This window comes from Channa argus, chromosome 21, assembly GCF_033026475.1.
Source record: "Channa argus isolate prfri chromosome 21, Channa argus male v1.0, whole genome shotgun sequence".
In the NCBI taxonomy this organism is placed as follows: domain Eukaryota; kingdom Metazoa; phylum Chordata; class Actinopteri; order Anabantiformes; family Channidae; genus Channa; species Channa argus.
The window spans coordinates 2,228,472-2,245,173 of record NC_090217.1 but is presented as its reverse complement, the minus strand read 5'-3'; the positions used below and the strand labels follow the sequence as shown (position 1 = coordinate 2,245,173).

Below are 16,702 nucleotides of genomic sequence, written 5' to 3'. Positions count from 1 at the left end.
ATAGAAATGAGGATTACAGATCCCTGTTTTAGGCTGTATCCATGGAAACACCAGTACCATTACTGTTTCTCTCCTGGGGCCTTTTGCACCTGATTAGCAGAAAGAAAACTGAGGAACCCGTAAAGATCCTAGAAGAGACGTGTCCTGCTAATGCACCAACATTACTTATTACTTATGTTCCAGAACGTTTTGAATTTGTAGAATTTTAAAATGAGCTTTGTCTGTGTGCTGATTTACAGCATAAACAAACTAAATATTTCCTTTAACCCGTCGCCTCCATGATACTGTTATTCGTGGAGAAAGTGCACTTAGAGTGTGGTCACACCTTGTAGGGTTTGCCGTTGACCAGCTTGGCCAAAGAGGAGCGAGGGATCTTGCCAGAGCGCGTCTTCGGCAACTCTCGGACAAAAAGCACTTTTCTGAAGGCAGCAACGGGTCCGATGGTCTCTCGCACAAGCTTCACTATCTCATTTGTGACCTTTTCTTTATCCTGCACACCTGAGACAAACACATGTAAATACAGTAGTTTTCGCGGCACCAGCATTTCTTCATCTCTCTTCCTAAACCTTGTATTGAATATGGTCTTGCAAGTTGGGTGAACGAAGGCAAACCTCCCCAATTCTGAGATCGTATTAAATGGTGTCTGAAAACTCAGGAAAATAATATTTTAAAGATTATGTCTCACCGTTCTTGAGTATACACAAAGCCAAGGGGACATGTCCCTTCAGAGTGTCCTCTAAACCCACAACAGCACATTCTCCCACTTCAGGATGCTGCATCACAGACTGTAAACGCACACACATTCAGACTAACAGCAGAACGGAGTTGGGAAACCTCTGAACCACATGCATCAATTACGTACCTCCTCCAACGCTCCAGTAGACAGTCTGTGTCCTGCCACGTTGATGACATCATCAGAACGGGACATGATGTAAACAAAACCCTCCTCGTCTACAAAACCAGCATCCATGGTGTCATAGTAGCCCTGGTGGTACAGTGGGGGAAGAAAGAAGATGTGGTGGTGTTACAGTGTAACATATTTGGAGCAAGTCGAGTCTCCGTCAATTTAACCTCAGATCATCGTTTGTTGATTTTCTTACCAGTGCAAATTTCTATCAGAAGACTGGAACCACTGAACACACTTCTACCAGTATTTTGCACCTACCTGCCATTTAAACACCTCTGTGCCTCAAACAGCCGCTGCACTAAGCTTCTCCACCACTAGAGGGCAACTTTTCACCACATACTACTACTACTGCATCATTACTACACAACTACATTATTATTAAGTCACTGTAAGAAAATAAGAAGTGAGCAAGGTTCCAAATAACCAACTGTTCTGATACATAATTGACCATTATTGAGTCTAGTGAAGTCATTGCTGTGCAACCTATTTTATGTAGCAAACACCAGCTTGTTAACAAATGGTACCACAACTTACTGGGAACTTGGTGAAGTAGAGCTCTTTGAACAGATCCCTGTTCTGCCACAGTGACAGTGCTGCACCAGGTGGTAAAGGTAGTCTGAAGGGAAAAAAAGAAAAAAAACTCCTGATATATTAAAATATCAAAGTGTATATGTCCAACATAAAAGTTGATAAAGCACTAGTCAAGTCAGGCCTCTACACTAAAACACACCGGTACAGCAACTTAAACAAGTTATTTTATTACATTAATAATAAAGAATGTAACTTGAGCCATTCATGACTGTAGCAACATCAACACTTTCTTTTCCAACACTGCTGAGCTGCCGTCTCTTATTGCTACACTTCCTAGGCACAAATATGTAATATATTTCAATTAGTTTTGGCAGTTTATTCAAAATTTTCAGCAAAACCTACGATTCCAAAGAGCTGTAACACATTGTAAGCGCTCGAAGGCAACCACACACACACACACACACACTGACATTATGAAGCTGTGGATAAAGCTTCTGATCAAAGCACAGGGCTGGCAGAGGCTTTAGGGTAACTGGAAGGAAGTGCAGTCACACAGCTGCTCATGCCTGTTTACAGCTCTACCTGTCAGTTATTCCTCTTCATCTGGATTCATTGGAAATTCCCCCTGTTGGCTGTGAGTCAATACTAGCAGTTACACAAAAAAATACTTTGGCAAGTGATAAGAGATAAGTAGCAGACTGGAAGATAAGGGAGCATGAAGTGCTGCTGCAGCTTTTCAAGGAGTCCACTTTAGACCAGCTGCTCTCCTGCATAAACACTCTGTATATTTCCTGTTGTAACCTCAGCATCTCCAAGCTGCCTGACAGTCAATCATGAAGATGAAAATCTGTGCACAATGCTTTCGTGGCACTTTTTTTTTTTTTTTTTTTTTATGTGTGTGCATTTGCAAGTGGGAGCAGAAAGGTAAAGCAATAACTAAGCTGTTCACATGACTGTGAACATCCCCGCTCTGCTTACCTCACCACAATATTGCCCAGGGTTCTTGGTTTCACGTGCTGCATGTCATCATCGATCACTGTGACTAGTGGAAAGGGAAGAGCATGCGATTCATATTCAGAAGCGCTGTGTCACCCAGTGGCAGATATATTAAATAGTCGGCAGGGAATTAGAAGCATTTGCAGACTCCTTTCATTTCGGTTTCGATTTACCTACTGTGCATCTGCAAGTGAGAGCTGACAGCTGTGACTCTGGGCTCATTAAAATGACGACCAGAAAATGAAATTAAACGGAGAAACACACACACACACACAGGAAAATAGGGTTTGGTTCAGACGGTTCTCACACTTACCATTATAACCTGGAACAGCTTTGCCAGCCTGGCCTGAAGGTGGCGTGAGCGAATTCCCCAGACCAACACACGAGGCGGTTATAGCAGAGCCAGTTTCTGTTGGGAAAAACACGTACGTGAGAGAGAGACTCTGAATGTGTGATGGAACCTCACTGTTTCTGCCTTTCTGCTCAATAAGCTCAGGCTTCTAAAAAAGCTCGTGTGGTATTGGGTTGGGTTGGTTTGGTGGGCTGCATCCACCTGCATTATACAGAACAATGACAGCTCCTATGGTGCCCCCACGACTCCCCACACCAATAAATATTGTGCTCCACAAGCCAAGACCTGCCTGTTTGTCTGCCACACTAGACACACACACACAGAGAATGAATAACAGAATCGATCCAGCTCAGTAAGCAAGATTACATCAGAAAATCACACAGCAGCCGAGCAGCCCAAGATCACTATCGGTCTGCTATGTTAGAGTCAAAAACACTCAGTCGGTGGGTGTTTGTTGGTCTGTAAGACACTACTGAAAGCTTCCACCCAGGGCTGGACGACATGGCCAAACAATTAGATTTAACAAAAACTTTAAAACCCTGCCGTGCTGTGTTGTCATGCACGTAACGATACGAAATTCAGACTGTTTGCTGTTCCCCAGTAACCAGGGTCAAGTTTCATCAGAAAACCATCACTAAAAGCATAAAGAATCTGTATACTATGTAACTGTATACTGAGGTGTGAACGCTTCCAAAACACAGGTTGTTACTGCTAACGGGCAATAAACGCCACAGCTTCGATTGAAACACGGGGACTTTGTATTTCATGAGAAGCCCAGACAAAAAGGGGAGCGACAGAGGGAGGAAGTGTGGTGTCTGACATTTCCATATCACTGAGGTAGCATCAGTAGCGTTTCCTTTCATTTCATTGTCTTCACCTCCTGCGGCCGACTTATCTCCAGCTTGTCGAGTGGCAAAGCCAACACACGTGCAGGCATCTCCAAGGAAACCGTGACAGCTGCTGGTGCTGCTGTGTGAGTGACAGCAGAGGATGTGATCATCTTAATATATGCATCTGTGACACTGTACCAAAAGAAAACATTCAAATTAATGAGATATGCTGGTCAGTCTGTCTTTTGCATTTTCCTTTGATCATACGCATAAACAAAGTATCCCTCCACATGGTGACTCCCTTTGTTTTGCCTCATTGCTTTGATCAACGGGTAAAAGTATCTTCTAAAACAGTGGTGTCAGAATTCTCAGGATTGAGAATCGCTGTTTAATTGAACATTAAATATGTAACAGTATTTCACAAAGTCCAAACTCACGTGATGCCATTTTGTCTTATTACTCAAATGCAAATATACGCACAAGCTGTTCCAAAAGGTGAATGCAGTGTCCCACAGTAACAGGGTCTGCATGTGGTGTAAACACGATCTGTCCATCAAGTATTGTTCTTAGGTTACAGCAAGTCAGAATGTCGCTGCATTTTTCAGCTGTTATGATGCAAATGTATGCAGCAGAGAAAAGGAATGCGGCCCGTTCTCGCACAGAGGAGGGGACACAGAGTTTGAATTGTGTATTTTCTCAAACAGGGAACCGTTTGGACTACAGATGGGGGACGAGTCTCCTGACTGGTGGAGGCTAATCAACAATACGACAGACATTTAGAGACGCATCCTGGACTCCTCAATAAACCCCGAGGGAAAGCTACAGCAATGACTCATCTGCCAGCGTCAAACCCAAAAACGACTCCACAGTAGCTTGAAAACAGAGGGAGAAAAATCCGCCTGGGATCAAGTTCTTTCAATGTAAAGAATCACAGCTCAAGGCGGCAACATGCTGAAAGCAGAGCCAAAAACCAGGGGTTCATATTGTGTTCATCACCACAGCCACATCAAATAACTCATCCTCATGTGAACACAGACAGGACGTGAGCTCTGCGTCGGTGTGAGGACGTCCACACCAGCGGGTGGCAGTGGTCTCCAGCCGTCATTGAAAAGGGGAAAGTAAAGGAAGTAGTGGAGCGGATGCAAATGTTTACACTGTTCAATCCACTCTTGCTCAGCACAGTTGCGGTTTCTTTAATTGTGACGGCCACGTTTTTGTAAAAATATTCTTAAGTTGGAAGAAAACAGGAAGAATGAAAAGAGCCTTCGGTGTTTGCAGTCTTGGCGTCGTCCATCGCGTCGCCTCGTTACTTCTGTTTCTCTCCCCAGCACCGACTGCTGAGCTCAACAGCCAAACCTGCTTAAGTTAAAACATATTTCAGGAGACAAACACTCGACAGTCCACCATTGACCGAGAGCCTGCTGTCGGCGTGGTGCGTGACAGCCTGTACAGAGCGATCACCAAGAGATGCATCATCATGCTGAGCTACACGTTCCATCAAATGAAGTGGTCAGAGACTCTTCTCTCTCTGTCACCACGCAAACACTTTTCAATTGCTGTTCAGCCCAGCAGGCTGCAAAGGCAAACGTTCAGGGGGATGAGGTCGGATGAAGAGAGGGAGTATGAGGGAGCATGACTAAACTACAGTGGCCTCATTCATCAGTGACAGGTTGACAGGTGAGCTACTCCCCACAGGGTTCAAACACCTGCACCAGGCACCAACCGCACAAGAAAAACACAATCCTGGTGCAGTCAGGGGGGAAATTTAGTCCCACCCACAACAGAGCGATGACAGACCACAGGTTCACAATCGCACCTTTTGCTTTACCCTCCACTGAAAAAGACGGGAGACTTGAGGTTTTTGTGAAATTAACACCTTTCTTAACACAAAAGTGTAACTAATTTTACTTCACAACAGCAGGAATGAAATCCAAAGGTTAAAACACTTATCCAGCCTTATACCGACGAACCAATACATCACTTTGACCCTGCAGAACATCCAAGTGTCCTTTATGGAACCTGGCTGTTCACAGCAGCAGTCAGTGCTCGCTGGCAGCGATTTGGGCCAAGTGAGTAAACCTACAATGCAAATGAAAGGGGACAGTGTAATTACACTTTGACATTTTACAAGGCAAACAGGACAACAGGGAGGTGGCGGCGCTGCTTTCAGCCATGAGCTCAAAGTTCTCCATGATAATCAGTTACCTCAGTTACAAGATGTCAGGGGACAAATACCCAAGATTCCGTCCTCGTCCCACGCTATGAAGACAGAGAAGACATTTCTCCACCCTGTGGTTCACAGAGGATGCACTAATGTTTCAGGCATTTCTACAATATTCTGGGAATAATTCTGCAAGAAGTGTGGAAAGGTTCATCGACATGCTAGGGGTCTTCAGCATATAGAAAAACTGTTGAATTCTAATGTTACCTCATGCAGACCGTGTTCCCACTGGTGTAGAAATATGACCACCGACATTATCAGCACTGTGACGACCCCCCGCCCCCTCCCTCTTTATTAAGTCAGCAGGATCAGTTGTGACAACCTTCCCAAAGGAACGGAATCTCATGGGGGTCAATTATCTGAAATGTGTAGATTTAAGGGTCAAGATGACAAAGTACATGCAGTACTACTATTGTGGTCACACCGCGGAGAGGAGATAACGAAGGCAGGCAGCACGAGAGACGGATACAGGCATCCAAATACTGAGAGTGGGCTGCTCGTGCACGCACTCGCACACACCCCAGTATCAGTCGTCGTCTTGACTTTTCTTTTTCTTTGGCTTATTCGTCCTCCCCCTCTTCCTTTACCTCCACACGCAAACAAATCAATCTTGTTTTCCACCTGTTTCAGATGAGCTTGGCCAGTGAGAGCGATTCCGAGTGTGATGAATGGGGTTGGAGGATGCGTCGACATGCGTGATGGTTGATACCGTGGCGCCTTTTCAGCTGAGAAGGTGCTATTGAACAGCCACGTTCATTGCTGGGAGCTTGGAGGGGAGGTGTTGTTCAGGAAAAACACCGACAGCTCTCGGATGCAGCGTTCTTCTATGCAAGTCCTCCACTCATTTCCTAAACTGATGAAAGGACCAGCTTCAGCTCAAGCAACATTAACACCGTTCCTCCACTTTGTCTGGAGGGTCTGCATGACAGATATTGGCCCAAGGCTGACGACGGCATGGATCAATGTGAAACCTTAAAAGGCAGGAGACTCCGATACTACACTCCCAACTGAATCAATGTTTGTTTCCCTTGGAAAAAAAAAAAAAAATCAGTTTTGCCAGTTTAGAAAAAAGATCTTGAACCGTACAATGGTATGACTCATTTATACGCTGCATTATATGATGATACACATTAATTAATAGAGCAGAAATACACGATGATTTCACGAAGCATTATTTAGCAATAAAGGGCAATGAGCCAAAATTGGAGAGTATGGCTGAAACGCACTCAGCGAGTGTTTTACATTTACTTTTTCACTGACTCCCTTATTCTCACAGATGAATATCTAATAAGTTAAATAATACATTTGGGTTCTGTGTGTTAGAAAATGTGTGCAAGTGAACATGGAGGAGCATTTAGCTGCTGAGGAGACAGACATTTCCCTCCAGACTTGGTGGAAACTGAATCAGAGCTGAAGAGAGAACAAATATTAGACTTCTGTTCATCAGGTGCTCGGAAAACACGCTAAACCACTGCTAATGTCGCTGGCTACATGCTGGATGTGCAAATATGCAGCTGTTTGCCAAGTTGACCGTGGACCAGTCTTGTGTTTACAGTGTATTTCCTCGTCCCAAAGCAAACAAAAAAGATGTTAACACCAATTTAAATCTATATTTCAGCATTTCAGTTTCGTTCTTGTGCTCGGCAAAACCTGAAATACAACAGAAAACCTTTGCTGCCCAAATATTTATGGATAACCTGATAATCTGTTAAAAATTGAAAGGAAGCATTTTAACTGGCAGGTACTTGGGCAAAGCCGCCACGTTCACATTGAAACTGAATGTGACATGAATGGTGTTGCTTGCACCTGCTGCCTGATGGCTTCCTTCTCCTAATCCTGTGCTAATGTTCACCTTGAACCGCAGCACAAATGCAAAGTACAAGCAAAGCTCGGACATGGCACCGAGTTCTCTAGTTTCCCCCTTTTGAAAGTCTGCGGGGAAGACAACTACCTTACAGTAGCGAGGTATAACTAACAAACAAGCCGCTCTTGTCATGTAAAGGTGTCGTGAAAGACACAACAACCCTGACAGAGACCGTTTGCCTTTTTCCGTACATTACACACATGCACATTATTGCTCACGCTTGTGTTGTTTTGCTGCTGGGCTAATCGAGATGGTCCACTCAATGCCATTCGATAAGACAAGCATGGTGTAGGAGGATGAGGATAAAGCAGGAATTCAATGCTGACAGGAAATTAAAATGTCTTTTTCACCATTGTTTGGTTTCGTAATAGAGACTTCAGACAAAACCAACTGTTTTTTTCCCCCTCTTCTAAAAAGAGAGAGACTAAGACTCGTCTCAGCTGGACAGGTGGGCAGCATAGTGTGTGTTTTCCTGCAATTATTCTCAGAAAGCTTGGGTCCAAAAAGCAAGTGAGAACTTAATCTTACTAGATCGCTTTGGGATTAGCTCCGTTAGGCTGCTCCGACCATCGTTGCTGATCAGTCAAACAAGTAGAAGCCAGCTGGTTGGTCAGCCAAGCCTGTGGGATTGTGCTGGGAGGTAAAATGAAAGGAGAAATCAAGAGAAACAAGTTAGAGGGAAGCGGGAGTAAAAACTCCGGGGAGAATCAGATTGCATTACAGCAAGTGCAAAAGGTTGGCGACGCCACCCACAGAGACCGAGATAAAAGTAAGATGAGCAATAAAGCATAATGCCCACACACACACACACACACACACACTCTGCCATTTACAACTTAAGACTCTTCAAGGGACTATTTCATTCCATCAGCTAAAAACATTGCCTCCCTTATCACTTTTCAGACAGCTCGCCTCACTCGCTCAGAGCCAAGTTTATGCATACGAATTACTACTTGCTTACTGAATTGCTAATGAGAGACCCCCACCTGGTGCCCTAGAAACCTCAGCAGACGATTGCTGCAAGGGCTGAGAATGAATGACAAATGAAATCCCAGGTTAGAGAAATGACGACAGCAGGCCCCAGTAAACAGGGAGGTAACACAAACACGGTTCCTCGGCTGATGGAGACGGAATTACTGAAGCCGCGTCATCTGCAGCAATGGGATGACATGAGGCACAGAGCCCAGGCTCCTGTGAAGCTCTCAAACGGTGGGCGACAGAGCATGAGGGCGACAAGACAGGGGAACAATTTAGTGAAAAGGAAAGTATTCTGATCGGTTTAGTTTTTCATTTTAAAGGAGAAGCTGAGGGACCAGCAGGAAAGTGCTGGGAATGAATATTAATAAGTTGAGGGAAATGTGGCTTGGCTCGTTTCATAATACTGCAACAAATTTACACTACACGTAATACACTGAACCGTATAACAGCAATGCAGGGACGACTGAAATGTAACACGTGAAGGAAACTGCTATTTAAGATGCAAATTGATTCACCAAGCCCAACGCACACCGTTGATGGTTACGTGATTAAAAAAGCCCTCACTTGCTACAAGCTATTCACGTTTTACAAAAGCAAAAAATGTTTTAATAAGCCAATTTCAAACCAATCAAAAGTCACTGACAGCAACACCATTTCTGAAAACAAACCAAGTCATCTGTTGTGCCGTTTATTATTTGCTAAAAGTAAAACTCAGAACATTTGGGAGACTTGGTCGTTTGATGATGAGGCCTGGCTGAAGTGTTTGATGTGGCAGAATAACAGAGCTTGGTGTAGGTGGGAAACATTTGAGAAACACATGAGCCTCATGTGCCACATGAGACCAAACATGCTCCACAAAAGTTTCGTAACTGACAATGAGTGTTGTTGCACCACTTGCTGGAAGTGAATTTGCAAAAATAAGGTAGCATGTTTTCTATTCACAAGTCATGAAAAATGCACCCTGCACAAACTGACGTGTTCTAAAATAATCTGAATTCAGTTATGGCTGCAGGTGTCCACGTCCTGCACACGTCCTGCATGTTGTAATCGTCCAATGCACAGGTGAACTAGTCAAACCTAGTAAAACCTACTTCACTACAGCATTTGGATGCTATATTCTGCAAGTTGCACAACAAACTCTCAGCACAGAAACCATCGGGTTCATTCAGATTTAATTCAGAGCTACACAGGTAATATTCCTGTGCTTTGTTATTAACACCATACTGTGTGTACTGCTGTCTGCCTGCTGAGGTGCTGAGTGCTGGGCTGTCGAATCCTCTGTTTTTACAGTCGGTCGAGGGGATTTTCAAAGAGCCTATAAAAATTGCCGTCGCGTCTGTCTGAGACTCCATTTACTCGACCTTACCCCCCCAAAAAAGCAGAATGTGTTGTAAACAATCCTGTGTCAGTGCTGCATCTGGCAAAGGCCAGAGCAAAAAATACTGTCAATTCAACTATTGTCTTGACAAGACAGGTACTTTGAGAAGGTCCATGTTGCTTTTTAAAGATAATTCCATTTTGTGTCAAAAGGCATCTGCTGTCTGTCACAGAGTCAGATGACAAAGACGAACAAGGACGGAGACAGTGTCAGACAGAAAAACAAACACCTAAAACACTAGTGTAGGTCCACCCGCCACCTCTCACTGGTGAGGCAGCCAAACCCTGCCAACTGGAATCACACATTTGTTGCCAGGCAACACCAATGACATCAGCAACCTTCATCACCCCCTGCCAATGGCACTAGGGCTTAAAATAGAGCAGCGATTATTATCAGGCTTCAACATGGCAGATATTTTCTCATATGCACATGAAAGCTGGCCTGCTGAAGGAGTCAGGTGGCCGAGGTAAAACACTATGCAGGAGTGTGTCTCGGCTCAGTGGGGTTAAGCACATGATGTCCACACGTGGTGCCCTGTGTGCAAGTCTGCGTCTGTGTGAAAGCAACATATAAAAACCAAAGTCATCTACTAATCTTGGAGGTAAACTGTGGGAGAAAAGAGCAGTCCGGCGTCGTGCCTCGGTTGACGAGCCACGATGAATCAGCACTGCGATGACAGCAGGAGGCTGAGAATTGATTGAGCCCACTGCACATGGGAATAACGAGCACTCACACCAGTCTCTGTATCAGTGAACTAACCTCGCTTGCATCAGCCGAGCGTTTCAGTGAGAGTAAAAACTAATCGCAAGTGTCCACATTTTAGCCCAATTAAACCTTTTCAACAATGTATATGTGCAATTTTACTGCTGCGTGCAATCGCTGAAAATCTCCATAAATCCAAGCTGCAGGTGATGGGAGCTTCCCTCTGCTGCACATCACGCTGCCTCTCTGTGTCAACTGGCTTGTTCATTTTTCCAAAATAAAGGAGGCCATTGCTGGCTTTGCTGCAAGGTACAGAAAAGCTCCTGGGGGATGGATGGAGAAATGATGCAAACTAAACCCTGAGCCATTCTTTATCCTCTTGATAAACTGTTTCTAGTGTAGGGAAGGATTTCGAAGATAAATGAGATGATGCACCGGGAGCTGAAAAACGTACTCTGTGTGATAAAGATTTCTACAGCGATGATACAGCAGCTTAAGGAGCAGCAGAACACACTGACAGAGATATGAATGGTTTCAAAGCATGGTAATAATAATCAAATCCTGTGACAAATTTGATTTGTTGTCACTAGTGTAGGAGAAGTTACTCTACAAGCAAACTGAAACCAGCTTTTTGTTCAGCAGTCAGTGTCAACAGTGTGACACACAGATTAAGTTCTCAGTTCATCCTTTGACACCCAGAGGAGCAACCCTGACATACTGTCTACTTCCATACAACAATAAAGAAAATACATATTAAAATACCCTTAGATAACAATTTTTTTATCTTGTATTACAAGGTTTGAAATATCAGTTGGATTATTCCCCATCAGGGACACGTCAAACCCCAAATAATGCTGACAACTGTTCACCTCAACAGACAATGACCCCACATACGCTGCTATACTGTCAGGGATTTCACATGCAAATGTGTCACATTTGGCATTTACAAATCCAGATACCACACAAGCCCCGGTGGAACTAATATCATTCTCTTCACCTACTCTCACACTGCCTATTTTCTCACCATCGATTACGGCTCTCGGCTGCTAAATATTACATTCTATAATCACAAAAACGCAGCTGAGAGATATATGAGCAATTGCACTAGTGATTGATTTTATTTCATTTCATTTAAAGCAAAGCCGAGTCAGACGACAGATCTACCAATACTATTATATGAAAGCCCCGTGTGTGACAGGCTTTAAGACAAGTTTGAAAAATACCTTGATTTACTGTTACAAGCCAGATGATGCAAACAAAGTTCTTTTCAGGTTTTTTGACTATAATGAATTCCTACAAGAGAGAGAGAGAGAGAGAGAGAGAGAGAGAGAGAGAGAGAGAGAGAGAGAGAGAGAGAGAGAGAGAGAGAGAGAGTCTCCATTTCTGTGACGCCCATTTTAGAGTAAACGAGCCTTGAATGTTAAACTCCATTTTATTGACCAAGTTGATTCTCCTCTGTTGGAAGACAGATGAGGGAGAGTTGGCAAAGGACTGATGTTGCTAAAAGTTGCGTGATCAATGTCCTGTCTCCAGAGGGACGGTCGAACAAGACACCGTGACGTTCCCATCAGGGTGACTCATGAACTCGGTGCAGGTAGGAGGAAACTGTAGAGGCACCGCTTTACCTGAGAAGAGTAGAGACTTCTCCTTTTTAATGGCATTTGATCCTTGTCCATCAATATAAAAATAATGCCAAATCGGAGTCTGGAGGTTGAGCTTTGAGAAGATCCTCATTGGTTTGTGACCACAAAGATCAAGCTGCCCTTGATCAAGAAACATGAAACAAAAGACTGGCAGCGCTTCCTGCATTTCTGTGTTGAGATTTAGGCACATGCAGAATCAACATCAGGCTACGTGTATGTAAAATGCATATGTTCATATGACAAATTGCTTTTGTCAAACTAATGCTGATTTAATGATGTATAACATGGCATAGCGTGTTTCGTTCCCTTCACACAAGCATCAGCAGTCAAAGAGAAAGCAAGTGGGTAAAGGAGTGACGCGCTCTACCATGAAAAAATGGAGAACATATTTGGATTGCCACGCTGGCCGCCAGCTGCCAGTTATTGGGTTTAGCAGGGGGTGAAGAATCCAATGGGATTTACACATCTAGACAGAAATCAAGAGAGCGCCAGAGGTTTTTTCTTTCCCCAGCTCTATAAATCACCTGGCTCAGATAGGCACAAAGTGTGACAGGAATTTGTTTGAAGTGTGCATGCGAGGCAGAGGAAGGAAGAGAGATCCCCATGTTGCAGAATTCCATCTTATCTCTGAAATACTGACGCTATGTACAGAAAGAACGATAAGAATCAGGAGCTCTCTGCAGCACACCCATGTCGTAGTCCAACTATTTGCACTGCCAGTCAGCTGAAATGTGAGATGGAGGTACAGGTAGAGAGCAATGGGGTGGATTATACATTACACACTAAACAACTAAGTCAGAGAAGCACCAAGAGGCTTGCAAAAGGCAAAACCGTGTGTTTGCCTGAGCCCACTGCTGCTCCCACTAAAGCCTCAACTCCCACACTCCTCATGGGAACATGAAACACTCCTCCAAATAGCTTATGTAACAAAGCCCAGTGTATGGGTGTTTGAACAGAGAATAAAAAGCACCACACTATACAGCATGCGTGGCCCAAGTCAGGGGCTGGACAGACATGTGCCGGGAACGCGTGTCCACTAGTAAACCCAGTCTAAGCTTACTAAGACCAAAGCCACTGGTGCATCTAGGCAGTCCTCCGTCTGGGCTTCATATCATCAGAGAATGTCTAATTTATTCGTTTATTTTCTAACAGCACAATCCGGGTCATTTACCGGCAACACATAATAAGAACTAATCAACAACCTGTCCAGAATACTAAAAAGGCTGATGTCCATTTCTAGGTTCCAGTATTTACATTCTGAGGTGTTGTTGCCTTTTTTGATACTAAGCCATTTATATTGATATTTAGTTATTAATGAGAAGAACAGTTTACTTGGAGCTAATCGTATGCGTTTGTGTAAACGGTTCAAACAAATAAAAATCCTTTTTGGCAGAACTTGGACAGGCTTGCCTGAAATTAAACAGCCCTTTCAGTTATGGAGGGAGAGAGATATCTATATCTATCTATGGATGCAGCTTGTAACGGGAACGCAGCAGATATATATGAAATCAGCATTTCTAATAGAGTGAACTGATAAATCACATTGTGAGCTCTTCACACTGGCATTGAGCCTGGACAGTCCAATCAGCCAAGTGGGCTAATCTGCCCTCATATCTGAGTGTGTTCTCTGTACACACTCAAACTTGATGGCTTTTTAACTGTTCGACAACACTATTGATTCCATGTCTAACAAACACGTCATCTTGTCCAGTTCGAGCCTCCATTTGTGCAGGCCGGACATTACGAAATAAAGAGACATCCAATATCGCTCTCTCTCCCTCTCTGTCCGTCGCCAGCACATTTATTCTAGTTTAGTATTACTCTGAGACTACAGCAATCAAACAAAGGAGGAAGGGGCACGACATCTGCATAATGGCACAATGCCTGGATTCAAACCTCCAATGCAAGTGGTTAATTGGGTCTTGCAGTTCAAGAATTATTAGAATCCATTGCCTGAGAAACAATGCAGGGGGCACATCTTATCACTCAGGCCCACGACACCAATGATATCTGGTACCTCAACTGTAAGTTAAAAAGGGAAGGGACAGAGATACTCAATCTGCAAAACTGCCAAGTCCAGACCCATTGGTCTAATGTACAGCCACTGGACTTTGAGTTATGGGACATGACCTAGCAGGACTTTAAAATGATGGTTTGCCACTAGGAGCATAGCATTAATCTAAAGCATACTGAAATTCTGGCTATATTAATGGAATTTTTAAAAAGTAAAATAAAATAAGCCTCTACCACTGATGAATAACCAGAAACTACTGAAATAGAGAGAAAGATTGACACACACTCACCTTTAGGCAGGTATGATTTGTGTGTTTGTGCTGTCCCAAGTCAGGAACGACACGGTAGATACTTATCAAGTGGTCTGAGCAGTGGACAAAGCCCCCATTGATCCCTTTTGGCTCCTTTATCTCTTTACAAAGCACAAAACTTAGTCTCCACATCTCAGCCAGTCAATTAGAGTATCAGGTGTGTGCAAAGTCAATTTAACATTAGTGACACAATGAAAGGTAACATCAAACAACATCCCAGTGACAACATCTGTCTCATCTCATTCTGACTGAGATCAAAATAACTTTTCGTAATTATGATGTACAACTTTTTAATGACGAGTCCCAGAGAAGCTTAGGAATTAAAACTGAATGATCTGTACATCATAGTCTTCTTCTAGAAGGGGGGTTCAGTCCCCAAGTCGACAATACGAAACATACAAAAGGGACAATTCAAAAGGGTAAGAAGATAAAATATATTTCACGATGACAGCCGGCTTCTGGGGAACACTGAATTTCTGGAGCAAGGCCCATTTTACAAGCTAAGTTAATTTAAATGGGCTAATAATAGCACTTAGTCTTGTCACACTGATAAGCTTAATATGAGTCTTTAAAACCAAGTTCAATTAAATAATCATATACAGTTCATGCTAATATATTATATTACTTGGAGGGCCCTGAATGCTTTTGTGCTATTTACATCGTGAGAACTTAAGGGTATAGTGCTTCTCACCTACCCCATGGACATAACACTGCATTACGTAGCCTCACGTGTAGCATATTGTAGGAGAAATGCTTAAAAAACCAGAAGCCCTGTGACAAGTCACTGAAATGGATACAGTCCTGTTCTGTGATGCATTAAGTGACAAAAGCAGCATGAGAACAGAACTGCAGCTTTCACTGCACACTTCACTCACCTATGCTTAGGAGTCACTGTCCTTTCTTTTCGTTTTTTTAAATGTTGTACTTCCTGTCCAACATGCAAGTTTTGACAAAAAAAAAAAAAGGGAAAAAAAACTAAGGAGTCAGATAGAAAGTAAAAGCTCCCCTACCAGTCTGCCACCAGTGGTCCAGGACAGGAACCCCAAAGCTCTTCTTTGCCCATTCCAGCGTCTCCACATCACATCGCTCTCCTGCCACAAATAATGAGCGGAACCTGCAAGGACACAGAGCACACCTGTCAATCACACAGAGGAAACATGACATATCTACTCCCTTGCAGGTGCAGTCAGGAGAAGTCCAACTCTATGCACCACTGCATTTTTCCACCCCTCAAAAAAAAAAAAAAAAAATGAACCATGGACTTAAGGATTTGATGTTAGAATGTCAAATGTACAAAGACGTAATGCATAAACGCACTAACAGAGATACATTACTTGTACACATACCATTTGTCTCAAGTGGCCTTAAAACAAAAAATGTTCATACCATATATTTTGGCTGATAACATCTCCTGCATGCAACTGAGCTCAAGCAAAGCCTCTAAAAATAAAATGTTTTTGGACCACGATGGTCTGTGTCGTCACTGTGTCTTTTGTTAGAACAGCAGAACAGAGTCCTTGTTTCTGTTGAGCATCATTTGCACTCAGGTCTTCAAAAGTGCTCAGTCCTCAGCATCTTATTTAAATGTCATGGCAGAAAACACCAAACTCCACATTTTTCTCAAAAGTACTCATCACCACACGTAAAGCCCTTTGAAGGTATACGTTTGTCTTCTAGTAACATCCTAGATGACCTCTTAGTCAGTGCTGATAGTAGTAATTGAGAAGGAATATCTAGTCAATCTTCGTTCAAACGTCGTGTCCTCCCAGTTTGGACAACTAGTACTCCCTAGCTCCATGAAACCCTCCCTCCATGCCCTACAACTGACCCTAAACAATGAAGTTTCCATTTTCAGCTTCCCCGATCTCTCCCACATCATGCTCTCAAAAACCCCTCTGATGGCTGCCCATGGCCGTTAATACCTAATTTAAAACACTGCTGGTCGCTTACTGCAAAGCTGTTCAGGTCTCAGTGCC

The 16,702-nt window shown here is 43.4% G+C and overlaps 1 protein-coding gene across 3 annotated transcripts in view; it reads right to left on the bottom strand.

The window, feature by feature from the left end:
• Positions 1–16,702, bottom strand: part of acss3 (acyl-CoA synthetase short chain family member 3) — a 39,282-nt gene that overhangs the window by 9,384 nt on the left and 13,196 nt on the right. For 2 of the 3 annotated variants that reach the window (XM_067489678.1, XM_067489680.1), the window contains exons 9-15: positions 15,737–15,840; positions 2,748–2,843; positions 2,417–2,480; positions 1,442–1,523; positions 863–985; positions 686–785; positions 326–498 (exon numbers count right to left, since the gene is read on the bottom strand). In XM_067489678.1, coding sequence (XP_067345779.1) covers positions 326–498; positions 686–785; positions 863–985; positions 1,442–1,523; positions 2,417–2,480; positions 2,748–2,843; positions 15,737–15,840 — 742 coding nt within the window. The remainder of the gene's footprint in view (positions 1–325; positions 499–685; positions 786–862; positions 986–1,441; positions 1,524–2,416; positions 2,481–2,747; positions 2,844–15,736; positions 15,841–16,702) is intronic. The other variant, XM_067489679.1, reaches the window with a different exon arrangement.